A 27,938-nucleotide genomic window follows, 5' to 3' on the forward strand; every position below is an offset into this window, starting at 1 on the left:
AATTTCTTTAAGGTGAGAGAAGAGTCAATGCTTGCCAACAGATATGCTTGGGTTTTGTTGCTGCTAATAGGTCAGGGCTTTGGCTACGCCAGTCTAGTTAGTAACTCTCACCAAAATCCCTTTAAGATAGATTGTGCTCTTCAGAGTAGAATGGTTCTGGTATCTTGCTGGTATGTGGTGTCATTTGCTTCATTCTAAGCAAGTGTCTTCCTGAGATTTATTTTGAAGTATGACTCTTTGGCAGTTATTTGGCATGCTAGGCGAAGTTATTCAGCATGTAAGAGAAGGTTATGAGCTCCACCAAAACCAACACCCTTTTGAACTTTCAAAAAAGAACATTCACACTATCTTAAGCATTTTTACACCATTAGCTTACGTGCTGCATATGAAAAGCAAATGCTAAATGTGGTGTGTTACACCAAGTGGTATGGTGAATAGGTATGCCATACAATATTCCTGTCATTACTAAATGAATCTCTATTGTATCCAGGAAGCTAGTAGAGGTCTTATACAGCTTTTATTAATAGAACTGTGATCTCTGTGGAATGCAAGTTGAGAAAATGCCTCGTGCCTATCTTCCCTACCTAACAACTGTTGCTGAGTGACATTATCCATTGCAACTTGTTAGAATAAAATAATAGGAAAACTTTGCTCTAATCATTCGCTACAGTTCAAAATGCAATCAAAATGTAAACAGCAGATATCTAACAGTGAAACATAGCATTATTTCCTATTTATGAATTAAATTTAATGGACCGGTTTCTTTGGTCCACCCAAGCAGTGCACAGTGTACAAGAAAAAGAAGGAAACAGAAGGCTTCATACAATTTAATAGCCTCATAATCCTGAAAGGAGATGGGGACTCCAGTCTTGAACTACCACAATCCCATGGATGGCTTAATTTAGGGTAACTAGGAATAACTAGTGTACTGAGCATTCCTATCATGCCTGGCCAAGGCAGATACAGCAAAGATGGGTAGCTTAGAACTTGCTATGTTCATTTAAGAGTAGCCTTTTTTTTTTTTTTTTTTTTAAACTTAGAAGAAATCAGGGCATACTCCCACCTCTAGTTCTGCAAAACTGGTATATTTTGAGAAGCTATACTCAAATACTACAAATACAAATTCTGCTTTCAAGTAACTTTCAAATATTACTTTAAAATAGTATAGTTATGCAAAAAGTGATATCCTATGAAAATTTTTGCAAAGAGAGTTGACATAATTTAAAAAATAGGTTATTAAAGAAAAATAATTTTATGTTTCCAGAACTACTTAGCTTGTGCATCAGACCCCAGGTATCTGTGTAAGTACATGACTAGATGTTTGTCGTTTATGCTATATTAACCTCTGCAAAATGACTCTTTCATAAGAAAGTTTCTCTGTATCACTTTCTGCTTGCAGCTAAAAGCATTTTGACAGTTACTGACTATAAGGTTTAATATTGATAAAACAGACTCCTTTTGCCTTATAAAAAGTTTATAAATGGGAACTACACCTCCTTCTATAAAATTATCTGTATTATCAAAGTATGGACTCTTCCATACCAACCAAGCTCTTACCAGTATTTGTCAGCAGAGTTTGTATCTTGCAGACCCAAAACACCTGACAATGAATTAACTGTGAAGATTTGATACACACTTATACTTTGAAATCACTTCATACCACAGTGCTACCACTACATCCTAAAGCAATTGAACTACAAAACTCAGCTGAAGCTCCAACTCAGCACTTGTATGTACAGAGCACTTTCCATGATATGACCAGCTAGTTGGTATAGTAGGAAGAATCTAAAGGTTGCTTTGATCCTCTGGTTTGTATCCAGCAACAGCTGTACAAAAGACTGAATGATTAACTCTTCACGGGTGTGGAAATACAGCGAGTGAAGAAATCTTAATGTGCAGATCACTGTCACTGCAGATAGCCTGCTAAGGAACTAATTCTACCCAAAGTTAATTTGCAAGTAAGTTAATTTTGTAGGTCAGTTTGTAGGGCACAGAATTTTAAAATGGAATAAACATATACCTGCTATGACTTTTTCCATACAGAAAGAAATTAATAAAATGTTGACTTTTTCAAAGTTTCTAGCGTAATAAATAAATACATCTTCACTTCAACACAATAAAAGAAAAGAAAAGCTAGACACCATAACCTATTTACAACACTGCTATAGTCCCTGTTTGCAAAGCACTTGGCTCTAAGCAACTAATCAGTCTCTTTCAATTCAGTGGGGCAAGTATGTGTATATGAGTAAGTGTTTACAAAATTAGTGCCAAAGTTAAAAATAATCCAGTAAATGGGACCTTTGTAATAGAATGGATCCATTTTTAATTTAATTCTTTATGGTAGTAATACCACTGACTTCACTGAAAAAAGAATTCAGTTCTGAAAGTTTATTAAGACATGGGTCTTTAATTCACCTTAAGCACATGTAGAAGACTGCAGAGTTCCGTCCTACATTTAGTGCTATTCAGTTTTTTAATATTGTGGATGATAGAATATTTATTTTTTTTTAATCAGTGACACTAAACTGCAGGTGCTGCAACACTGCTCAGAAGGAAACAATTCAAAACAGACTTGAGTAAAATGGAGAAATTGTCTGATATCAAGAGCACGAAGTTAGCTGAAGGCCAGTACACAGTATTATACTTAGAGAGGAAAAAGCAAATGCATAGTACAGTGACTCTGTTTTAACATGGGGTTTATAGGCTACAGATAGCTTCAATACTTTACTGTTGGTGGGTGTGTGTGTGTGTAGCAGCATTCCAGGAGGTATTAAGGTATTACAGAGGGTATCATATATATGGCACATGACATAACTGTTCCACTTTTACACAACTAATAGTTCCACTGGTTGCACTAATAAAGTCTCAGCTGGAGCACTCTGTTTAACATTGGGAATTAGACATCAATAAAGATGTCTATGAACCGTATATGAACTGGCACAAGTCCAAAGGACAGCAACTACAGTAATTCCAGGTCTAGAAAACAAGACTTAAGAGGACAGACTTTTTTCTTTATTCTAGAAAAGGCAAAAATGGTAGAGGTAGGAAGATGCATGATAATACTCTTTTAACTGATTACTTTTCATACATGGAAAAAAACCTGATAAATGCCTTAATTATATTTTATGTAATTAGTTTGCAGAAATAAAGATTTAGGTAGGTCTTCATGGGAGTGGGAGGCATTCTTGTGATGAGAATACTAAAAACTGGAATTGGTTGCATAAGGATGCTGAGAAATCACTATTACTAAGCATTTTAAAACCAGGTTAGCCAAACATTTGCCAGACAACCCACGTATACTTGATCCTAGAGCATCCAAATTATCTCTGGTGGTGCCTTTCAGCTGTAAACAAGAAAAGTTCTACTCGGACTTCAAACAAATTAATGAGACTTATAATTAGTAGAGCTTTTATATGCACTCTCCTGGTCTTAGCTGATGCTGAATACTGATCTAGTTCTTATATCTCAATGCCACATACACAATATAATTTCTCATTAATTATTGGGAAGCTATCCCTATCCAGCTGTTCAGATACATATGAGATCCAAAGGATAGATTTAACACAGTAGATTGGTAACTATCCAAACTGGAGACAAAATATTCCTGAAATATTAAAGGAACAAAATATGACCTGTTTCACTACTAATACGTAGCAACAAGACCACAGTAGGCAGATGACACCGGTAAAGCTGTCTCCTTGTAGTCAACAAAGAACAAGCCACAAGACAAAGGAAGTCAGCCATGAAATGTGTGATCCCTGGGCCTCAAATCCTGTACTGACCTGTAAACCTTCAGTTTGATAAAAGGAGTTCCACCAAGTACTACTGCTCAGTACCTAAAAAGTCCTCAATTATACAGGCTTTGTAAAAGAAAGGCTTGTTTTAACTCAGGAGCTCAATTCCGTAAACATGAAATAACGCCTGTGCCTAGTAGCATATTATTTCCGAAGGCTCTTTTCTTCTTCAGAATTATAGCACTCTATCCTAGCCAAGCCATTATGATAGCAAAAAGTAATTTTGTACTATTACAAGCAAACTGAAAATACCAGCACTAACAGAATTTTAAGAGTACGTAATGAGGTTAAACTAGAAAATGAAAACTAACATTTCCTCTAATTTGAATTACTTCTTGAAACTCTATAAACTTCAATTAGGCAATGATAAGCTAATTTTCTGGTTTAGTTTGTTGGGGGGGGGGGTGTTGGTTTTTTTCTGCTGAGGCTTCTCTGTTGCTTAACTAAAACAAGAGAACAAGATCACTAATTAGGAGGATACTCAGTATTTAATTTTATCATTTAATGTTTCAAGCTGTAGCTTCACATTCCTCATTGTACATCTTCTAGATATTACTTTGAACAGGATATTTTGTTATATGGTATTGTATAAAATCTACTGAGGTATCTCTGTACTGTATTTCACAAACAAACCAAACCCCACAACATGGTGTGAGTTCAGTCAGTAACATGCCCCCTTCTACAAACACAGAACAAAGGTATAGAAAAGATGAGATGAAACAGTAATTTTGAGGAGCCTTATTTGCAGCCCAAAGAGCAAGGATTGGGTTTTTTTTAATCACGACAAATGGCTGAATTTGCCAATTATGTAACATTAGCTGAAAATGTGGTTAGAACTGTTACAAATCCAGACCCAAACACTGTGAGTTGGGCAATGAAAAAATTAAAGACACACTGGTGTTGAGTTGTAAAAAACACAATTTAAGCACAAAATAGTTGCATTAACTATTTTCTTTTATTAAACCAAGCAGAAAAGCAGAAACTCTACCATATGTTTGAGCCTTTAAATCAATATAAACCTCTGCTACCTGAGCAAAAAAAGTAACCTGCAAGAGTGACAGATTTTCACCTTTTGCATGGGCCAGCTACTAGAATGCTGAAGATACATCTGTTCAGATATAATAGTTCAGACAGTTGACGAATGACCAAACTAAAGTCTCCTTGATTCAGCAACAGGTAACATTGTAGAGACTATTTTAGTTTCCATTCCGATGCATGTTATTCCTTTCGCCCTAGTTTTTCCCCAGTCTTTTTCCTTCCTTACTCAGATACTGCGTCAGCCTTCCCAGAATGAGCTGCCTAAGAGCTAGCCAGCAGTTTCTGACAAAAAATTCTTGATTTCAAGTGAGGTCTACAACATTTTCTGCGAGCATTTCTGCCAGTGGGATAGACAGTCCTTCCCATCCTACTGTAGTGAATACATACATACACACACCTCCACATACATACATATCTCTACATATACTCACACACAAACACACACGTGTAATAGTTCAGATGATGTCATTAACATACTCAGATGTAAAACCCCTGGGTTTCAGAACCTTCTGAACTGTGCACAGAACACATGCTATAAATCCACCTCAATTAAATCTACTGCAAAGCAAGCTAATTCCTGCTTTAGGATGTAAGCCACTCTTTTTGGTTTGCAAATTTAAACACATACACAAAAAATGTCCAGCTTTTGTCCCAACATTGAAGACTGAAAAGATCTTTAGGTTTGAAACTGTTTCTGGCTTGTTTCTATAGTTTCCCCCTTTGCATTTAACTTGGGTTATTTCTTCTCATTCACGGTACCCAGGGATGAGTGGTGAAGGTGGTAAGAGACAAGTCTTCCTATTCCATTGCCTAACTCAAACTTGATATCATCCCAGAATACAAGGAACAACAATGAAAACAATCAAGGCAGCAAGGATCCCAAGTTGAGCAAAACCATGGCTCAGTCATGCACTAGGATACCACAATTGAGAAAAGAGTTTTCTGCATTCTGTGACCCAGAAAAAGAATTGAATGAAAATGGTACTGGCTCACCACAGATGAGCCTGGGGGAACACTAGTGCCCAGCCTTGCCAAAGTTCTGCTTGAGCAAACAGAAAAAGGAATTCTCACAAGAACTTTCAACCCAGTAAAATTTGATGGGTTCCCACACAGATGCCCTAAAGCTCACCCTGACAAACAGCTTCCTCATATGTGCCAAGACACTAACTTTTTCAAAGTACAGAAGGACTGTATCTTCTCAAATATATTATTATAAGAAAGTTTTAACTTAATCAAGAAATAATTCTCAGAAATATTGGGACTAGTTTCACTGAAGTGTTGCAAAATAATCACATGCCAAGCATGGAAAATTTCAACCACACATGGGTAAGCTGGGGAACCTTAGAAGCAATTGGGAAAATTGTCTTAGATTGGGAAGTATTTAGTAATCTTAAATACAGCCATCTTAAGTATAGGCCTCTGTCCTAACAGGACATTGGCTGTAATACTTCAGTTTTATCTGAACTTAATATTAACCTAAAAAAAAAAAAAAAAAAAGCACTTAAATAATCTAACAAGACTCCTTCAGATAGTTTTTGTTAAAAAAAACAAAACAAAAACACAGCAAGAACTACAGAAAAACACCCACTCACACATATCATTTGACAAACTGCATATAAATGAGGCTAGCAGATAAGTAATTACCTGGGGGAAAAAAAACCCAGTAACAACAAAAAGCCCAAACAGTAGTGATAAGATAGTAAGTACAAATATACCTTGTCCTTGAGGAACTCCGTAAAATTCGGCAGCTATCCTTGCTGCTTCCTTACGGTTTCCTTTCACAATGTAGAAATGACTAAGTATAGCGAGGCTGATCTTCACAAAAAGTTTAAAACAAAAAAGTGAAAGTATAGTAAAGTAGACATTGGATAGCTGCTGGGCAAAAGGGCGATTTTCTTCTATGACAGTCATTGCTGCAGCAAAATCTCTCTCAGTGTTTGGGTAGGGCTCTCAAATGTGTTGATAAGATCATATGGCTTCAGCCACGCACTCTTGGGAACAACTGGTCCTGAGGAAAGAAAATATCAGCTGGTCATGATGCTTGCTGCTCAAAATATGACGATTATTTATACTGTACATAGTATTGAGTTCACTACCGCTCCTGCTAGCCTGATGATATTCAAGTGGGATGGAATATAACAGACACAGGTTCCAAGACCCTGGATTGTACTTGTTCCACTTAAAAGGTCTGTTTCATTCCAAATTCTGCATTTCTTATTAATTTATTTACCCTATTAATACATGTTTAAAAATACACTGTCAAAAGTATTATTGTTAAGAACTACAATTTCATGTACTAAACCAGGTAACTCATGTAACCAGTTTACATGTTTAAAAATACACTGTCAAAAGTATTATTAAGAACTACAATTTCATGTACTAAACCAGGTAACTCAGGTAATCAGTTTTTTGCTACAATAAGTTCTCCTGCTTCTTAAGTACAACTGTTCTTTTGTGCTACTTCATTTTATGTTAGACTAGTATTTTCTGCTTACAAAACTAGAACCACATCCATAAATACTTGAAATTCACATTAATAAACAGAGACTTAATATATACCAGCTTTTACAGTCTCTTATTATTTTGTTCAGGCTGAATGAAAATATCTAGTATACGTGGCTTATAGTATTATACAAAACCCAGTATTCAGCACAGACTTTAAGAATCAAACTCCTAGATATTTTTATAAATAAGATTTTGGAGCATCTAAAGTTAAACTAATGAAAATGTAACTAAAATTAAATAAATGCAGTGGTAAATACACAACATGGAAAATTTCTAATGCTTATGATACACATTTCATTGTGCTGCATCGTATTATTTTAAACCTATAACATGACAGGCTTTGTTTCTTGGCCAGTTTTAGAGAGGGGAGCCTAAATTCCTCAGATTCTTTAAGCAATAATTTGCTTATATACCACAAAGTTATTACTCACAGTCATCAGCAGTTATGCACAAGTTGTTCCATTAGTGTGAGTAACTGCTGACTAAATACTGGTGTCACAACGTGATACAAACTGAGGAGCTGCAGGACAGAACTAGATTCCTAAGTAAGCTATAACCCTAATAAAGAATCATGGCAGCATAGGAAAGAGTCCTGTTCTAAGCTTTCATATTTCCTTTTAAATAAAAGAAACAGAGTCTTGAATTATAGTTTAAAATACTCTATCCATAGTAATATTAAACTGAAACACCCCTTCTATTCTACCCTGGATTCTCTTGTTTGATGGTCAGAAAAAAACCATTTTAGAACGCTGGCAACTGTCCATCAGAAACAGAGGGTATAATACAAATGTCACTGCATCCACAGATCCCCTTGACTTCAATGAACAGCACAGCAGACATTAAGGATATGATACAAAATCATATTTTTGAAAGTAAAGTGGCAACATAAAGAACCTCTTATCATCTGGCTCCAGGAGTAATTTATTAAGAGTAAGAAAGTATAAGGTTTTCTAGAAACTACATTCAAATAAACCTATACAAATGAAGAAAAGACATGATAAAAGGAAATGTGCTTGAAAATAAGTACCAGGATTTTTAACAGACAGGAACTGAATTGAGTTTATCTTGAGAGAAACAGACATTCAGTCTTTTTCTTTGAAAAAAATTAATCCACATAAAAGTCAAAACAGTAACTAGGAAAGGCAATTAAAAAGCAGTTTACACTGTAAACTATATTAGTCTGTGAAAAAATATACACATTTTCTCCTAAATTTCATTTATAGACATTTTCTCATCCAGCCAGAATAGGAACTGCTCTCCTCATACCATAGTTAGAAGCAGGAGTGAGTACTTAAAATGCCAAATGAAAATCCCTTTTTATATTTGGCACATTGTTATCTGACACTGAATTGAGGTGTCATGTTTTCCATAAGGATAAATAGGCATTATGTTCTAAGCCACCACTGCCAATTTCCGTTTCAATCACTAATAGAAATTATATTTTCCTTAGTAACACATCCAGTATTGGAATTTCTTACTTCTGTATCTCTACCAGTGTGATTAAGCTTAACTCAATCAGTCCACAGAATTCCCCAGCCATCTTAAGTAACCTGTTTTGCAAATTTACCATGCAGAATAAGGAAGAATCGTAATTATCTCATGGAAAACCTTTTTCTTCTTTATAGACCTTTTATAAGACCCTATAGTCTTTTACCTGACTCCTTTTTTTCCTGACTCTGCATTGTGTCATCTAGTAACTGGGCTTTCTCATCTGGACTTTTCCCGTGTTTTGTTAATTAACAAGATAGTCTTTGTAGAGGCGAAAATCCAAATAGCAATTACTATAAATAACAGCGGGAGTTAACAGCAGCGCTCAGAGTTAATCTTCCCCGTACAATACTGTTTCTTGCTTCTTGTAACTGCAGTAGATAAATTACTTAAAAGAGATTTCTCAGTTGTTAGGTTGCCTTCTTCAGGTTGAATTTTTCTGTAAAGAGTCAACAAAAATAATAAAAAAAACCCCACAACTTTTCAAGAACAAGGCTGTGGATGCACATAGTATTTTATAAGTGATCTTTCAAAAATCCTCACTGCTCTGTAAAACTTCTGCTTTCAGAAACAATGTGAAAATTGAGCAGGAGGGTTTTTCCTGTATCAAAGCTTGTCTTCTGTCCTCTCAAAAATTTCCCTCCCCAGCTATAATCTACATAAACATGAAAGAAATTACGAGTTTTAAGAATTGCAGTTCACTCATGCTCCTAAGAAGCTGGCAAAATTACTCTCCTAGAAATATTTCTTCTTTTTTAAAGCTCTGTAACTCATATGTGCCAGTTTAATTGTAAACTCTCCCAACTGCAAAAAACAACCAAGTTTATCCTAATCTAAGGCTACCAAAGCTCTGCAGAAATTGCCATTACAGCTTGTTGGCAAACCCATGCTACCAGACACCCAGTCATGAAAACAGAACAACTGTTCAGATGTTAACGCTCACACGGCATTCTGGAAGAATCAACAATGCAAATACTGAGACTTGAACACAAAATAGCTGCGAGCAAGCCCATGCAGACTGGCAGAAGCAGGATCAGAAAGCTACAGTCTTTATAATGGAAGTCAGAAAGTAGAAGCATAAGTAAATAAAGGATCTGATAGTCAATGTGATGCCATGGAAGAGTGTAAAAAAACTGGCATGTAAGTGTTCCAAATTTTCTATTGCACAGCAACATGAAATGATTGGAGTCTGGTCTTGCAGCACTGCAGAATACTGAGAGCTTCCAAATAGAAATGCATCAGCAATATGTAACAAATATACAATGTTATATAAACATCAAAGCACTTGAAAAGAGCAGTGGTTTAATCTGGACATTCAAATTTCCTGTATAGTTTTGACTTTTGGGAATGAAATTTTTCTGCCTCATTTCCTCACCTGTAAAATGGGTTTAAAAGGACCACTGAGAAAGAGTATTCTGAAGATGACTTCATTGCTGTTAACAAAACACTCAGCTATTCTGGGGAAAACAATACTGAAACTAATTAGGTATCTAATAATTTTTCTTTTAATACAAAATTTGGATAACAAACCTAAATAAAATGTAATATTGAATGGTCACTCGCTTAATGGCTAAAAAAGAAATAGCACGTAAAATGATTATAACATTTAAGGTTTTATCATAGCACACAGGAAAATGGGACCAAGCTACACTGCAGGCAAAACAGTATTAAAATTTTTGTTTTGTTTTAGGAACATATTAATACTGTGAAAGACAAGGATCCACCTATCTTGACATACTAGCAGATTCCCAACAAATAAGAACAATGTAATCATTTCTCTGGTATGCTTTCCCCATTTCTGCCAATTAACTATTCTAATTTTAAAACCATATAAAAAACTTCAAAAGCTGGAATTTATGGTTTTAAATTCCCTTTTAATATCACTTGGTCAGTTATCATTTCTAAAGAACATAACCAGTATATTCGGGAAAGCAATATTGCCATTTATAATGACTATAAAAGTGGTTAACTTCAAACTCCAGTGCTCAAAGTAGCCTGTCCTATAATGCCTTACTGTGCAGGAAGAAGGTATTCAGCAGCGGCACCTGTTTAATGCTAATTCAAATTGATGGTGAAATCTAGTGCAATTTTCCCACACCCTCCTTCTTTTAGAAAAAAGTATGCTCTATCTGCTATGATTAATTACATAACCACATTATTAAACTCGTTATTTTATTCTGGCAATTTTTCCTCAATGCATTAGAAGACCAGTGTGCTTAATTTTCAGTAAGGCAAGACACACAAGAAAAATAACACAACTGATAAAATATTTAGCCTTTGAAGGCATTTTTTGATACCAAAGACTGTAAAACTCTTAGAAAAATGGGGGGTTTATAGCATATACTGTGTCTTCAGTTCTAGAACTCACTTTTCATTAAATCTTTTAAAGTAACATACTTAGATTAATATAGGTTGTAGAAGAGTAATTATAGTCATGGCACAAATTCTGTTACAGTTTGTCTTAATAGTTTTCTTCAGAATTTTGGAGATACATCTAAATGTCTGAAAGTGAAAATGTTTTTTAAAGATGAGATTGCAATGCAGTATAACGAATTATTTGTATGACATTTCACCTGTCTGTCTTTCTCCACACATAAGAGATGTGGCTAAAAATACACAAGTTAAGATAGTTGTCCTGGTTTTGAAACTTCTGGCTAATAACAAACATAACAGAAGATAATTTAATGAAATAGGATACCAGGCAGAGGAACAGGAACTCCTAGGTACTTTGAAGAATACATTATTTTATATATTATAGACAACCCACCAGGAGAAACTTCTAAAACAATGACCTCGAAACAGAAAGAGTTTAAAATAAAATCAGTAAGAAGCCACTAGCTCTAGAACCAGGTTTCTGCTGTAAACATACAATGCTTGATGAAGGACTCAAAAATGCTGAGAAGCCTGAGCTACTAAAAAGGCAATGTCTAATTCAGCAAGAAAAATGACCTGCTTTGTGACCTGCTGACTTACATTTTAATGGGCGCAAGAGATGCTAATCCTCAATACTTAAAATTTTATCTGACTCATCTAAAGTTATTGAATGTTGTTTATGTCATTTCCTCCTTGATGTATGTTAAGCAATTTTTTCTATTATTTCCTATTCAAAGCATTTGAACTGAATAAATCTAGATACAGAGCAGCTATTCTAAAATGCATTTGCTCACATAGGTTGTTATGCAAAATGTTAACCTTAAGTTAACATTGAAGATAAGACAAAAAAAACACAGATGTACCATAAAAGTCTTAAAAAAATATTAAAAGTTCTTTCCAATAATGTTCTTCATAAGTTAAGTATATTATGCATCTATGCTTAGACATAGAAAAAAAAAAAACCAAAAAAAATCATGTTTATCTAATAGCTACAAGAAATTCAGAAATTGGAGTGACTGGAAGACATCAAACAGCTGATAAGTTCTTTTCCAAACAGGAACTCAAGCCATTAGCACAATCCAGACACTCTCCTTTCTTTGTCAAATATCAAGAGAAGAGGTGGCCAAAGTGCAGACTTTGTGCTACTGGTTTGGGGGAATGAAAAGAAGAAAAGTGGCAGAACACAAACTCTGATCCAGAAAAGACCAAGCTCGGTTCAGATCTGAACTGCTTTTTCACTGCACCCTATTGCTATCCTTAAAAGTTCTACAGACTTACTTGACCACATGACAAAGCCATATTCTCAGCACAAAAACCTGGGAGTTCTGTTGCCAACTCCAGCAAATACAACACTGTAAAACAAACAAATGAAAGGCCTACATCTCCTTTTTACAGTTTTTCTTCCTGAAGTACCTTAATGCCATGTCTATTCCAGAGCTATAACTGATATCCAAAGTTATGTTTCATTCAGGTTTCTGCAGTTCTCATAATTCATGCTGGTCTCCTGATCACCCCGCTAAAGACTTTAACCAAAAGTCTCTTTCAAAATGCAATGCAATGACATCTTAAGTGTCGTAACAGGGAAAATCAGAGTGTCGTAAAACGTCACCCTCCTCCTCTTAGTAGTCATGCTCTGACTTTCGACACTTATTCTACTGAACAGCTATGTATTTAGACACCATTCCTCTTCTCTCGCAAGACTATAAAACACACCAGTTCATTTTAAAAATTTACCTTATACAAGTTTTATTACATATACAGTTTGTCTACGTATTTTAGCGTAGCACATTATTTCCATCAGTTCTCAAACCACTCCAGAAAGTCCAAATTCATGCCTTTGGGTAGATATGGTAGTACTTTTTTTTATTTTTCCTCCACCATATTAAAATCAGTGCTCTGATACAGTTTAGGTTCTATACAAATCAAGTTCTTCTGTTACACGGATGATGCAACTTTTCATTTGTAACATCATGGAAAGTTTGCTTATTCTACTGCTAACTTTTAATGAATTTAAATCGGTTTTATTCAGGCGTTTTGTCTTTCCTGTCTGATGAAAATACTACTCCTATCTTAGAAAATAGTTCTAACATACAGAGTTGCACATCTGGATTTCCAGAAAATGGAGTTACTGGTCAAGGATTTAAATATCAACCAGCACGACATCCCTATCAACAGACATTCTCTATATCACATGTATTTAAAAACATTAGAAGCAACTCAGACATTTAAGCAATTATGAAATTCCAGTTTCCTAATTTTCTCAGTTCTTTGAAAGAATACACAGAAATTTTAAAGCTCTATCACTTTGTTACCCACCCACTGGATAGCTGCTTCTCACAATGGTGATAGATTCCACTTCAACTACAAGTCTAATATCAAACAATCCCTGCTATCAGCAACATTATCATGTGAGCATGCTTGATCTGCTTAACCAGTCTGTCTAATCACTGACAGTAAAGCTCTATATAGAAGGGAAGCAGGTATAACTGACCTGCTTACAAGTAAATTCAGTCTGAGTGTTGGTAAGAAATATAGTAAGTTTGTCCTACAGTTTGCTGCCGTCCTTTTTGGATACCTGACACAACCCAATTACTAAGAGCATTATAGAAGAAGATTCCAAAATAAGTCATGTGTGTACTTGGAGACATTACTAAAACCAGAAACGTGTCAGACAGCAGGCACACACAGCCTGCTGACAGACAAACTCTAGCAAATCTTGCCCCCCAGGAGTTTAAAAAGTTACCACCTCCAGCTGCCCATTCCATTCCTCAGCCAAAGGTTCCTGCCCCTCTTTCTCCCTTCCTGGAAATCAACAGGAAGGAATGTGTACTGGTATTCAGCCACTTCAGTTCAAAATCTGGCAATTTAAGCTGTTGAGTTTAAACTAACCTGCTGGACTTTACACTGAAAAAAACCCACTCACACCCCCTACCACCCATTCTGCTACAGAGACAGTAGGCGCCTGTTAAAAAGTAGTAGCAAACTATGAGGGGAGAGTAATGTCAAAATGCCCATACAAGGTGCCTCTTCATAAGGATATTTAGCTGTAATTTTTGATGGCTCAGTGTACTGATATGGCTGTTATCAGTGAAACTTTAAGAGTCTTCTCATTGTGAATTTCTTTGCCTTTATTTAGTTCCTTTGTTGGTTCCAAATAAACGTTTTTGTCACCAACCACATGTCTATAGAACTTCATAGCTAACTTCAGCAACTAACTCACTCTCTTCCTTAGGTATGTAGTACTACAGCTACTATGCTTTTGATATTCGAACTAGCCCGGCAGAACTAACTTTGCTGTTTCTCTAGTAGGCAGTGCAACCACCTTATTAATTTAAATTCATGTAACTGAACCTGGTATTTTTGCAGTTTATACAGTTAATCTTTTCTTTAATGAACTGCAAACATGTCACATGTTCTCATTAAATAGTTGTCTCTAAATAAATAAGTAAATAAATCCGTAACATTCAAATCCCAGAAGAGCCATGATGTGCAGATTTGGTTTTCATCACCTATACAGTTAGTACATGAGATATGAACCTGACAGAAATTTTCTGCTTCAACTGAAAGTTTTCAGAAGACCAGATTTGCACCTGTCACAAATACCTCTCTGCCACTTTGAAACCTAGACAGACCTCTTCAGCTGCTTGAATTACTACTACTGGGACTTATGAAACTGTTTTGGATCCATAGCAATTTTTTAGATATTTATGTGTAAGACCTTTAAATTGTGTCATCAAGATAAGACCATTGTCAATTACTCTAAAGTTAAAAGTTTGCTTGAAGTAATATCTGAGTTGTAAAAGTTACCTGTCACCAATTTGAATTCCTTTCAAAATTGTTAATTTCATTCTACATTATAGTCTGTCTTTTAATTTTTCTTTAATCGTTTAACTAATTTTTTTTTTCTTCATTACAAACCGTTTCTAAAAACAGAGAAATCATCTGTTTCCTTTAACTGTACGTCCCCTTTCTTCAAAATTTTGCCAGGTTTTCTTCTAGACTAAGTAAAAGCTGTTTCCTTTGTCTCTTTTCTGTGTAAAGTATATCTTGGTGCCTATGAACGGTATTAATAAAAAGAAATTACAAAGTCAGTTTCATGACTTAGTAGGGATGAGAGTCAAAAGATTATTCTGCAAGCATATGTCACTATACGCTGACTCCCGTGCAAGTGTTCATATCCGAAAGGTTTTTTCCATCCACTAAAATTGGTACTGGTTAAGTGATATCATCATGACAGAGCTAGCAAAACATTCTTTTCCTCAAGCCAAGGCATGACAGTCTCTGCTTGGTGCTTTTACAAGAGACATAAAAATACTTTGTGATGAAGAACTTGTAACTGACTTAGGGAATGAGGTAAAACCAGAGCGAGGTGGATCAGTAGCACACAGGCTTCTTGCCACAGAATGCAAAGCACAATGAAGTGTGAAAGCTTCAGCCGAGTCAGTAATGTATGAGACGACTTTACCTAACATGGCTTCGTATGCCATGCAATGGACAATAGCAAATCTGCCAGGAGCCAAAAATGAAATGTGTTGGGCTCCAAAACATACTTGGAGTTGGTTTTGGAGCCAAGAATATTTGGTTCCATCTCCGATGCAGCATTCTTATGCCGCTAAATGAGACAGTGTTATAAAATACCATGTTAATTCTGAAATCAGAAATTTAAAATTCCCCAAGATTTTCTTGCCGGAGGACTAGCAATAAGAAACAGGCAAGTGAAAATTACTGTTTGCTTATCTTCTTATTCTCCATACTTTGTAAATCCAAAGCAAAAAAATGGAGGTGGGAAGAAGGTTAGAAACAAAAACCCTTCAATGCAGCCCAGAAAGACTGCTTCTCTTAGCCACAGCCCTTCCACACCAGTTGTAAAAATGGCCCACCGAGCAGAGGTGCTAACTGAAAGGGGGCTGTTGCAATAGAGACAAAAAATTCCCCAAGTTGCTCATGGCCACATTTATTTTAATCTTCATCTGTATACCCAGAGCTGCCTAAAAGGCTGTGTATTGCTATTGTCTCTTAAAGAGTTAATATTTCAATAATTAATAAAAGACAAATTCAATAAAAGATTTAGACATTTATGGTAAAATTTAGGAAGTATACCCACGGCCCTAGACCAAAAAAAGTTATCTATACAGTCCTCATCTAACCAGCAACAAAGATGCCACAGGCACCTAAACTTTCACCCATAAAATTAGATAGAAGCTTAAGTCCCAAGAAGGTGCTACCACCTGGGCTGAAGTTAACACCTCCCCTTCACCTGGAAGTCACAAACCATAAACCCCAAACTGTCAGCTACTTTGAAGCTCGTATCTACACGTACCACATTAGAACCAATCTGACTTCAGCGGAAAAACAACTCGTAGCAATCTCCGTTGATGGTCAATGTCAACACTTGCTATTTTGTTTATAGAGGATTAAAGGAATCACTCACTAACGTAAACATCAGAGTAGAAACATATCAACCAAAGAAAGCAAGCTACTCCCTCTCTCAGAAGACTAATCATCGGCTGTTGACTGGGATCAATCCTGTTGAAGTGCCGACACTACAAAAAAAGAACACAACCGATAGATCAAAGAGTACATAAGAACACAATTCCAACGTCAGATTATTCTGGGGAAGGACAGGAGAAGAAGGGAGAATTCTACATTTCAGACCTGCTCCAAATCTCATCTCTGCATTTTGTTCCATTAGTCTGTAAAGAAAAATTGTAAAATTTCTTAAGTAAGAACCAGCCTAAGCACTGCCATGCCTTAGATGCTCTGCTGGTCTGGGCCCGAGTACACTGCTTAGGCATACTGAATACCTTACACCACTGCATCCTGGAAATGATCTCCCAAATATTTCTGCCTCCCCAAGATTCTATAAATTTGTTTTCATAATTATAGGATTTGATCCATTCAGACTAACACAACTTATTTAGCTGCCAGTGACTTCTGACACTAATATTATGCCACTATTCTTTACAAAAAGAACAGATTTCATATTTTTCACAGAACAATTTGGAACTTACCAGCAAAGAGCTATTGTGAAGAGTCCTCTTCCCTTCTTACTTCATAACTGCCGTCTTAGCTTCAAACTTTTTTTCCTCTTTTGATTTTGCAAGATTTCAGTCATTAAAAAGCTACAGAAGGTTTATTTTGTTCTGGAATAGTAACGGATCAGTCCTTCAATAAACTACACCATATGTCTTCCCCTGCATACCATGTTTTAAAGTGACATTTATTTAAGGGTTCTACTAAAATAAATCCAAAACTACATGAGCAACAGCCATATTTATTAATTTGTCTTAAAAATGCATGCTAACGTCAATTTGACTAAACCTTTTGATTTTGGTTGTCTTCAGGTACTTGACTGCTGCTTTGGAAATTCCACTACTTTACTCCTATATGTTCTGCCTTAGTTACTTAAGTTTTTCCCAACATCAGAGTTGTTTAATATCTTATGAAAAAAACTCTAAATAGCAATTATAAGAACTAAAAGCAATTGAGACTTTTGTTTGTAGGTACAAGAAAAGAATAACCTTCACATTTTAAACTATCTTTTTGATTATAGCAGAGATTTCACAACTTCTGAAACGTTTAGGTTCCCCAGTTTGCAGTAAAAGCTTCCTTGTTGCTTCTAAGTCTTCAGATATTTTGGGGAAAGGTACCCACTTTTCAGTAACAGTTATACAAGGTTTCAGTAACGCTATGTTCCAGATCATAAGTCAAAAACCTTTACCTCCCAACAATTAATATTTTGAATAGCAAATCAAAACGTAAAACAATAACAAGCCAACAAAAACCTTTACACAAGAAACTCTCTGTGTTTCTGGAACTCTTCTGGAATATCAGGAAGGTCGAGAATTACCAAATGCAAACTGGCAAAGAGTTTATCAGAACGTTGCTGAAGGGCCTGTCCTCTTTGGGCCTGCGACTCATTTCACTACAGCAAATGTACAGACACACAGAAACCAACAGCATACTGGAACAGAGGTTCCCAACTGCAAGGAATGTCCCCATAGGTACCTTCACATCCTACCTTTAATAATACTGCTAAACAGATGTACTACAGATACTCAAGCTGGGTGGAAACACAGAGCATCAGTATGATTTTTTTCTTCCTCCATTCCCTACCTTTATCTGCAAAGATTTTTCTTCCCCGAATCACAGACCTAACGCTCTGTCACACTGGAGGAAAAGAAACAGCAGCATCATTACAGAACATACGTATTTCAGAGTGGCCTGACAGTCCACACCTCCTTCTCCCTATCCCTTCAGTCACCATGAGGCAGGCCTCCACCTTTTTTAGATCCCTGCATCTGAGCTCCTGTTCCTACTCCCTGTATTTACAGGGCTGGAATCTTAGGGCTGGGAAGAAGAAGTTAAATATAACTGAACCACTGCTGACACCTGTTGTCCACTCGAGAAATCTGTCTTAATCAGGCCTGGTGTACTCAATACAGTGAAATGTGGAGAAAACCCCATTGTACGGGCTCTCTCTCCTCCCCCCCCCTTCTCAGACTCATAATGTTGCAGGTCCAGGGAGCAGGAATGGGCGCCAAGTAGGGGCCTAGGACAGGGAGTTAGAAACCACCTCGCTACATAACCTAAGCTTTGCTAGTACCGCTCTGAAGTGAAATTTCAAGCAACTCGCAGTAGTGAGGTGAAACACTGCCTCACCCTGCGAGCGGGATGGGATCACCGAGCCATCTGTTAAAGGATTCCAGTGACATGCCCAGCTACTAAATGGCGTTTCTATACAAGATGGTTTACATACCAAGCCTGTATGTAATGAAGTGGAATTGAATAGGAACATCCCATAGGAAACAAGGCAGTGAACGGCAAGGGACAATACCAGTGAAAGCAAGACAGAGACATCAAGTGAAAAAACAAGCCGTCGCCCCAAACGTTATTTACCTTTTATTATATAAATGCAAAAATCCGCCAGAGCCACAAACACCAACTTCCCTCTGAAAACGAATGCCTTTAGAACATAGCAGGTGTCAAACAACTAATCCACCAAAACCGCCCCCACACGGAACAACCCTTTTTTCCCCCCGAAGGCATGAAGGAACCAGGACAAGACCACGGCAACCCCCAGAAGCCCTCCGTCGGGGACCCCCGCCCCCGGGGGATGCAGACATGACGAGGGGACAGGGCTGTGAGCGACCACGGGCCACCATCCCACAGCCACGCAGCAGACGGACAAACCGCTGCCAGGACGGCTCGCAAAAGCAAAATAAACCACCCGCAGCTAAACAGGGCACGACCAACTGGCCACGTCTCGTCTTCAGGTGTATGTTTTTGGGGTTTTTTTCTCTCCCCCCGCCCCCCCATAACCCAGGCCGGCGCAGAAACACCGTACAGGCTCTGTCATGAAAGTCAGTCACCTCTGACGCGCGACAGCCACAGGGCACAACGCATTTCTTCCCCCAAACTCCCAAGTTTGAGAGGTGCCTCAGAGGTCGCGGGTCTCAAAAGGCATCGCGGCGCAAAACTGCCGGCTAGCCGGCAGGACCAGACGCGGGGGGCGAAGGAGGAACCGCGGGGAAGCAGGCGGGCAGCGGGGCGACGGGCCCCACCGTCATGTCGTGACCGGCGGCGACGCCTCGGAGCAGCCCCACGGCCGGCGGAATCGGGCGCAGGCGCGGTGCGGGAGGCGCATGGCCCCGCCCCGGGCGGGCGGGCTCGTCGGCGAGGCCCCCCCCTTCCTCCGCGGCCCCGGCCGAGGCGCCGCCGCCCGCTTCCTGCCGCCTACCCAGCGCCGCCGGAGCCGCCCCCCCTGCCCCTCCGAGCAGCGGCTGGAGCCTGGGAGCCTGCGCGGCGCGGCGGGCGGGCCGAGCGGGGAGATGAACACGGTGCTGTCGCGGGCCAACTCGCTCTTCGCCTTCTCTTTGAGCGTGATGGCGGCGCTCACCTTCGGCTGCTTCATCACCACCGCCTTCAAGGAGCGGAGCGTGCCCGTCAGCATCGCCGTGTCCCGGGTCACGCTGTGAGTGCGGGCGGGAGAGGGAAGGGAGTGGCGGACGAGGGCCGGGCCGGGCCGGGAAGGGTTTGTCTGGGAGCTGCGGCTCGTCCCCGGCTGCCCGCCGAGCAGCCGCTGCGGGGCGGGTGGCGGCCAGGGCGCCGGAGGGGCCGCCAGCCCCCGGCAGCGGGACGGCGCAGACGCGAGCGGCGGCCGGGGCTCCTCGCCGCTGCCGCCTCGGAGGGGCCCGCGGAGGTCTCCGCTTCCTGCCCGCCGCCTCGCTCCCCGCCCGGGCCAATGAGGGAGCCCCACGACGGCGCTCCGGGGCCGGGCGGGAGCGGGGGCGGCGCCGCCCGCCTTGGGCGTTTCGCCGCCGGAGGTGCCGAGGCGGGCCCTCGCGTTGCGGCGGGGTCGCTTGCCGGCAGCAGCCCCGCTCCCCGTAGCGGGGTGGTGACCTGCGGGGGGGGCTCGAGGGGTCGACCTGCTTTCTAGCGGTCCTGAGGGCGCAAGGACCGAAGCGAGTGTAGGGTTTCTCTCCCTAGCGCCTTTTTTCTTTTTTTTTTTTTTTTTTTTTCCCGATTACTAGTTCCCTCATATTTTTCCACGGGTGGCGCGTTTTGGTTTTTGCGAGCTCTGTGACAGTAGGCTGACTGGGATGGCTTATCCTCCTGCGAAACGCACCAGCTGTAGAACCCGTAATACCACATCATAAGCATGTTGCCCGCATGACACAATATGCCGCTGCAAACTTGTGCCGGGGGGACCTTTTTTACATTATTATTTTTTTTTTTAAAAGGAAGCTTTGTCACAGGAAACTTCCGTCAAGTTAAGCGTGTGTGATGTGGAGGGCTGTAGTTCCACGAGCAGCTGCTACCGCCACCCGAAAGCGGAGGTCCTTGCTGCTGCTTCCTTGCCAGAGCCGCACTGGCGAATGGGGCTCACAGGGTGCTGAGCTGTTTTAACTCAGCTGATGAGTTTGTTCCGTTTGGGTTTGGCCAAGTTAGCGAGCTAAAGCAGCTCACGGAGCTTTGGGCCGCTCCAAGGTACATGGCAGGAGTGGATGGCTGGCAGCAGGGTTCGAAAGGGGCGAGGAATGCCCATAAACAGTGGGAACTGCCCTCGCCTTTTGGATTGGTTTAATATCTCAGGAGACTAAACCCCGAATTTATGCTAGATTGAGGATTGCAAACTGCATAAAACCAGCATGAAAGCATATTTTTGAGTCTTCCAGTGAGCTTGACGCACATGAAGTAGCATACTAATGCCTAATTTGGATGAAATTTATAGTGCCATGCCAGTTCCTTCTGTGATGCACGGATCTGGTATTAATGAGAGGCGTTTCACCTTAGTTGCTTTTCTTGAACTTCTGAGAAGTTCTGCAGACCCCAGGCTTAAGGCCCATTACTCCACCAGATTGACAGTGATTCAGCAATGAAGTCAAACGCTTGGTAAGGTTTACTGCTTTAAAAGATGTTGCTTTTTGCAAAGGGATGGAAATTCATAGCACGGCTTAAACTGGGAAATTTTGGTGGTGTTTTTCTTAACTGCTGTCTCCAAAAGTATTTTTCTGCTAGTAAACTTTTTTTTTCTTTGAGATTACTAAGCTTAGTTTTAATGAAATGATACTTTAATAGACTAATTTTCAAACTGGAATAAATGTGACTAAGGAGTTCATCATTCATAAAGTTTTTGCTACGTGAGGAATTAAGGTTCATAGCTGATTGCCAACCTGTTTATGGTATTCCTCCTTGTAGAGGGTAAGTTTGGTAAATTGATAAGCTTTGTGAATACATATGAAAATATCTGCTGTGTCTCTCTTATTTTCCAGTTTCTTTTTCTAATGTGGTTTAGTGTGGCAGTGTCAGATATTCCTCCAAACGTGGATTTGTAATAAAGTCTTCCAAAATGATACGATTTTCCATAATGTAGAAGAAAATAAGCATTTTCTTTGTACTGTTTCTTAAACACATTCCAGCGAGAAATCTTGTAAGTTGTGTGAACTACAAATATGAACTCTGTTTTAATGGTTGGAGTGTCTTGTATGAGACTGAGCGCTAGAAGCTTTTTTTTTTTTTTTTTTTTTCTCATGGCAAGTTGAGAAATAATACTGAAAATGGTTGCCAGCAGACAGCTATGCTGCCACCGGTGTTCCAGTTAGCTTTATATATTTGGGGATAGCTAACACATATTTTACTGAAATGAAATGTAGTACAGTTTAGGTACAGATTTTTGTTAACAGCAAAAAGTCTACAGGCTATTTCTATAACTTAAGACTACTGTGGTGGCAAGGCCTGTCATTCAAAAGTGGGGTTCCATAATTTCTGGAAGGTAGGTTTTATTTTGTAATGTTGATTATATTTTAGCCAAAAATATTTCAAAGAAAGTAAAGAAAATGGAGGAGGGAAATATGTAATGCATGGAAGAGAAATGATGAGAAAGGATAATCTTGTGTTTTGTTTTGTCTTAGAAAAAATGTAGAAGATTTCACTGGACCTAGAGAAAGAAGTGATCTGGGATTCGTCACATTTGACATTACTGCAGATATCCTTAATGGGAGAAATGGTTTGCGAACATTTTGAAATAAGAACGTTTTGACGTACATTTTTGTTACCTTATAATCTTCAGATACTCAGGACTTGAAAACTAGCAATTTGACTTCAAATACGAATTTAAAGCAGTGAAAAGTAGTATTTACATAGCTAGAGCAGTAAAGTAGAACTTGGAATAGCTGTTCTGTCTCTAGGAGATGACACAGGGCAAGTTGTTTTCTTTCTTTTTTTAATGCTTGTTTTCAAAATTGGGCTCTAGAGTGAAGTGCACTGCATCTAATAGTGGGAAGTGCATTTAACATCTGGACGGTATTACTGTCAAATGAAGTTTGTATTGGTGGTTTGAGGTATGAATTAATTATAGGGTTTATATAATGTACTATTTTGACTGTCATATTGAATCTAGAAACTGATGCACCTTTCAAACTCATTTTGTTGTGAGGCTTTCAAAGTTCTGGCCACGTAATAGCTGCGTACAAGTACCTGTCTTCCTTTAAAAATTAAAAGACATTGTAATCCTTTACTTGCTTAGATGTTAAACTGTCAAATCTTTTAACATTGAATAGTATGAAACTCATTGGGAAGCATGTGAGGTACTACAAAATCTATCATGTTACATTTTGGCATCTTTCTTGTTGCTGTTACCTTTTTTGCAACTTTTTTGTATTTCTCTGCTTCCCTGTTAGTCTGGTTTTTTTTACTGGCGAAAGAGGGTTGTCTATGGGTGGTTTTGTTTGGTTTTGTTTTCGGTAGGTTTTTTGACAGTAGAAGGGAATCATTCTTAGGATTTAGGGTTTTGACAAAAAAAAATTCTGTGTTTTTCTTCAGAAGTCAGTATCAAATAGGAGGTGGCATGCTTTACCTCAGGTGATTACAGTAAGCCTTGCTTTGCAGCTTTTGCAGCTGGGCTGAGATTCCTGGGATTTTTCCCTGTCTGCTGTTTCTTTGTCACTGTGTTAGGCAAGACATGATTACCTCTGTTTCGGTTTCCCTGTTTTGGAGAATACTACATTGTGTAAGCAAACCAAACAAAATACAGATCCTGAATGCATGTGAACACTGCATAAACAAGTTAATCAGATTTTTGCAAGTGTGTGTTGCACAGGAATAAGAGGGGGTTTTTTTATCATTTGGAAGCAGGAGAGGTGAACTTCTAGGTCTGAGTTGTACCTCTGAAATGCTTATACATATTGACACCAGAGACTAAAATTCTAAAGCAGATGAATTGAACTGTGTGCAGTGTTTTATAGGGGGAGGCAGACCAAGGCAGGACAGATTCTCCAAAAGAAATGCAGTACGTGGACATAAAGATTCCATGGTTTAATGACTTTTAATAGTAGCAGTACTTTTAAATTTTTTTTTTATAAAAACTCTGACTTAATTTTTCATGCCTGGCATAAATAAACCTTTCAGTGTGTAAAGTAGTAAAATACAACTTTCTGTTAGGTTTTTTTGGACAAAATCTGTAAAGAGATACTGGTACGTGGGCTCTCTTAACTAATGCAAACAAGTTGTTAGTCCTAGGAGGAATGAAATAAAATGACAGAAAAAGAAACTAGGGAAAGGAAAGGGGAGGAGACAGTTTTCCCAAACTTTTTAGCATACTTAATTCGTGGCTAACTTGTAACAAGTGTTAAGAAATCCTCCAAAGGAGGTCTTCAGAATCTGGTTTGTTGTCTTGATTTAGATGATGAAAAATGTTCAAGTTAAATAGCTCCAGCTATTCTTGCAGCAACAGCAGTTGATTATTTAATTCTCTCCTTTTACTCGCCTTTTGACTTAGCGGCTTAAAAACATGATTCAGTCTTGGGATAAGTGAAACAAGATAGAACAGATTTTGAGGCTGGCTGGGGAATCTGTTTAATTTATTCTTTGAGCTAGTGGCAAATAGAATAAAAAAGAGGACTGGGAAATAGAAGGATACAGCTAATCTTTATTGTGAGTTAAAAGGTCTTTTCCTTAGCAGTCACACACGGCGCATTTTATTGCTAAATAAACAGACAAGTATTTAGAATATCAGCTTTATTATACTGACAGTCTCAAATGGCAGTCATCAGTTCTTTACTGTTGATCAAAAATCTAAGCAGAGTTTTGTTTCAGTCTAATAGGCTGACTTTCTTTGTAGTAAGCAGGTAATTAAATTTGCTAATGCCTGGTGTCTCTTCCAATGTGAAATACCTCCCATCTACTAACTACTCTAACGTGGGTATTACAGGCTCTTTGAACTCTCTACAGGCCAGCAATTTTGTATTTATATATTGTTTAATGCTATTGTATCTCGATCTGCAGTTGAGTACCAGGGTTCTTTGGTAGTATAAATAATCACTTTAAAGATGTTTACTGAAGAATTCTGTCTTGCCTTTTATGTGTAAAATTTTATAATAGATTGTCTAGCAGCGGATTATGGTTACTAGCTTGCAGTGTCACATATAGAACTCTTAAATCATTGGAGGAAATTGCTGTTAGATTTCATAAATAGTAAAAAACAAACCCAAAACCTGTTGCTTAAATATGATTAAAATATATGTTAGAACTCCTGGAAGTGCTCTGATTTATAAATAAAATGAGATATGTTGAAAGTAAGAACTCACGTCATAGTCTATTTAGATCTAGTAAAAATAAAACAAGGTTTTGTAAGTACAATATGGTATTTTTCTTAACTCGCATACATCTGCAGAGTATATTTGACTGGAATGTTAAACAATTGTTTCTATATTTGTCTGCAGAATATTCAACAAAAAACAATGTAAGTATCAAAAAGAAAGTTGAAGCAATTACCCATTTTGTACTGCAGCTATTTTTAACATTCTGAAGTTCTGCTGGGAAGAGTTAAGGCACCAGCATTTCCTACTAGCTTGGACTGTTTTTACTGGCCTTCATGATTGTTATTTTCTTGACGGTTTAACCGCAGGGTAGGAAGTTCACCCTCGTGAAACCTAACTTGGTACATTCCCAGCAGAGTCGGAGAAAAGAAACACGTCTTGTTCACTTACAGTAGTGGACTGTAAATGAGTTTTTTCACTTACTTGCCCTGTCTGTTTTACTTTTCCCTGAAGTTCTGCAGTTGACTGCTGTTAGAAACAAGATATAGTGGCTTTTGGTCCGGCCAGGTGTGGTGGGTCCTTTGTTCATAGATCGCAGAAGTGTTTGCCTGTACCAGTTATTGTAACCTCATAATACATTTATGTTATCTTGTCATACTTCTCAAAATAATTGGCCTTGCTGCGTCCTTTAAATTGACTGATAGGTCACTTCGGATAGCTGAAGGCTTTTTTCACTGATCTGATAGGAGCTATGTGGAACCACCTATGGAAATAAATTATTTTTATGAAACACCACACTGCCATGGTACTAGTGAATTCAAGTTCAAGCTACTATGGTCCCATTGCAAAGATATAGTGAAGGCTTGGGTGTTTTTTCTTAACTAGCTACACAAAACTATCTCCCTACTTTTTTTTTTTTTAGCGTCTTAAGTTATTTTGTACATGCTGGTGGATATTGTGCTTGTACTAAAATATTTTTTAGGGTTCTTTCGTTGTCGTGTTTCATCATCTAGATGGGTTTTTTTACATAAATCACTAGTTCTTACAAATATCGAGAAATGTTTTTTCTAAATTGTTCTATAAGGTACTAAAAAGACTGTTCAGCACCTGACTACTTGAAAGAACAGTGTAAAGTTTCAAATTATTAAGAATATGGGATCTGGCTTTTGAATTGTTCATAAAATTCTTGGTGTTATGCTTGCAATTCAAGTAGGGATTTTTTTCCATTAAAGTTGGAAAAATGTTGAATGCCTGGGCAGTGTCATGGTAGCTCAACTTAAGTCCTGTATTTGAAACAAAGTCTAAATACTGCTTTAAAAGTGACTTACCTTTGCAATTCAAAAGGAGAACCCATCATACTTTATAAGTCTTTGAAAACTTAGGAATTTTTAAAATGCTTTCTCGTGTTTTATTGAGCTGGTTTTTGTTTCCATTTATTCTGTGCCGCACTTCAGTGTGTAGTAGTACTAGTTTCCCTCCCTGTAAAGCATTATTTTGTTAAATTAGTTATGGATTGCAAGCATGTACTTCAGCTTCAGGGTTCTTAGATGAACAATGCTGTGAAATTCCAGTGACTGAATATGATCTTGTACCTTGCTGACTTAATTATAATTGTAATTTTAGGCTCTAAACCAGGTGGTTCTTTGGGACAAGATCATGTTGAGAGGAGATAACCCGAGGTTGTTCTTAAAAGACATGAAGTCAAAGTACTTTTTTTTTGATGATGGAAATGGTCTCAAGTAAGTAAAACCTTTTTTTTATTATTATTATTATTCATGGTGTCTTCATTTACTTGCATACTTTGCATTTTATATGTGTTTTTATTGCTTTCATAAGGTACCTATGTTCTATCTGATATTCTATCAGACTATTGCATCTTTGTAGTTTGATTGTTAGAAGATGACCTTGGGGTAGAAGATAACCCAGTTTCTTCTTTAGACTAGAAGGTGCACTGCTAATACGAGCAGTAGGCTTCTGGGTTTCTGCTTCCAATATTCTTGTCTGTGTATGGTTCTGTGGTGCACTCAACTCCAAAGAAGTTAAGTAACGGGGGGGGGGGGGGCGGAGTCTTACCTGGAAAATAGGTAATACTTCATGAAGTAACTAAAAATCGAGAGGCCCATCATTTCTGGATCAGGAAAACAATCTGCATTCTAATTTATTTACTATTCGAAGCTATGAATTATATTGGTTAACTTGAGTGTTTGTGCTGATAGTCTTTGTTGTTTTTGCAGGGGAAATAGGAACGTCACTTTGACTCTCTCCTGGAATGTTGTACCAAACGCTGGCATTCTGCCTCTTGTAACAGGATCAGGACATGTGTCTGTACCTTTCCCAGATACCTATGAAACAACAAAAAGTTATTAAATTATAATTCTGAATCCTAAGCAAGATATTTTTATACTTGTATATTGTGAATAAATTTTATTGCAGTTTCTTCTCACATCCCATGCAACCCTTCAGTGAAAGGTACTTAATTTCCTCAGGTCTAACAGCATAGGAAAAGGAAATGAAAGTTCAGGGTTTTTTTTTTAATAAAACATTGAAGCTGAAACTTAAGGAAAGGTAAATTGCAGAGTAATGGTTTTGGGGGGAAAACTGAGGAGGGTTTTTTTTTCTTTCTCCTGGCCATCTGGGTATAGATCTCCTTTTCTTTTAAATAAACATTTTTAAACCAGAAGATAGTCTTACTGTGTTTTTT

At 38.3% G+C, this 27,938-nt stretch overlaps 3 protein-coding genes across 8 annotated transcripts in view; 2 read left to right on the forward strand and 1 right to left on the reverse strand.

Moving 5' to 3' along the window:
• ASB5 (ankyrin repeat and SOCS box containing 5) overlaps positions 1 to 19,846 on the reverse strand; it is a 41,956-nt gene extending 22,110 nt beyond the window's left edge. The window contains exons 1-3 of one of the 6 annotated variants that reach the window (XM_049797943.1): positions 16,630 to 16,644; positions 8,992 to 9,264; positions 6,548 to 6,840 (exon numbers count right to left, since the gene is read on the reverse strand). In XM_049797943.1, the coding sequence (XP_049653900.1) occupies positions 6,548 to 6,743 (196 nt within the window). In that variant the 5' untranslated portion in view covers positions 6,744 to 6,840; positions 8,992 to 9,264; positions 16,630 to 16,644. Of the gene's footprint in view, positions 1 to 6,547; positions 6,841 to 8,364; positions 8,971 to 8,991; positions 13,723 to 16,629; positions 16,651 to 17,209 lie in introns of those variants that run through there. The other 5 variants (XM_049797947.1, XM_049797945.1, XM_049797946.1 and 2 more) reach the window with 5 other exon arrangements.
• Positions 1 to 27,938, forward strand: part of WDR17 (WD repeat domain 17) — a 232,584-nt gene that overhangs the window by 82,051 nt on the left and 122,595 nt on the right. The window lies entirely within an intron of this gene.
• Positions 19,925 to 27,917, forward strand: SPCS3 (signal peptidase complex subunit 3). The gene is made up of 5 exons (XM_049797951.1): positions 19,925 to 20,172; positions 22,613 to 22,686; positions 25,364 to 25,440; positions 26,861 to 26,976; positions 27,472 to 27,917. The coding sequence occupies exons 1-5, from the start codon at positions 20,030 to 20,032 to the stop codon at positions 27,602 to 27,604; spliced, it is 543 nt and encodes a 180-aa protein (XP_049653908.1). The 5' UTR covers positions 19,925 to 20,029; the 3' UTR covers positions 27,605 to 27,917.

Source organism: Accipiter gentilis, chromosome 3 (assembly GCF_929443795.1).
Source record: "Accipiter gentilis chromosome 3, bAccGen1.1, whole genome shotgun sequence".
NCBI lineage: Eukaryota > Metazoa > Chordata > Aves > Accipitriformes > Accipitridae > Astur > Astur gentilis.

Bases quoted from the DNA above. Each gene is read 5' to 3' on its own strand.
- SPCS3 (XM_049797951.1), top strand. From the start codon at position 20,030: ATGAACACGGTGCTGTCGCGGGCCAACTCGCTCTTCGCCTTCTCTTTG. The intron at 20,173-22,612 runs GTGAGTGCGGGC...GTTTTGTCTTAG, and splicing joins GCCGTGTCCCGGGTCACGCT to AAAAAATGTAGAAGATTTCA. The intron at 25,441-26,860 runs GTAAGTATCAAA...TTGTAATTTTAG, and splicing joins AATATTCAACAAAAAACAAT to GCTCTAAACCAGGTGGTTCT.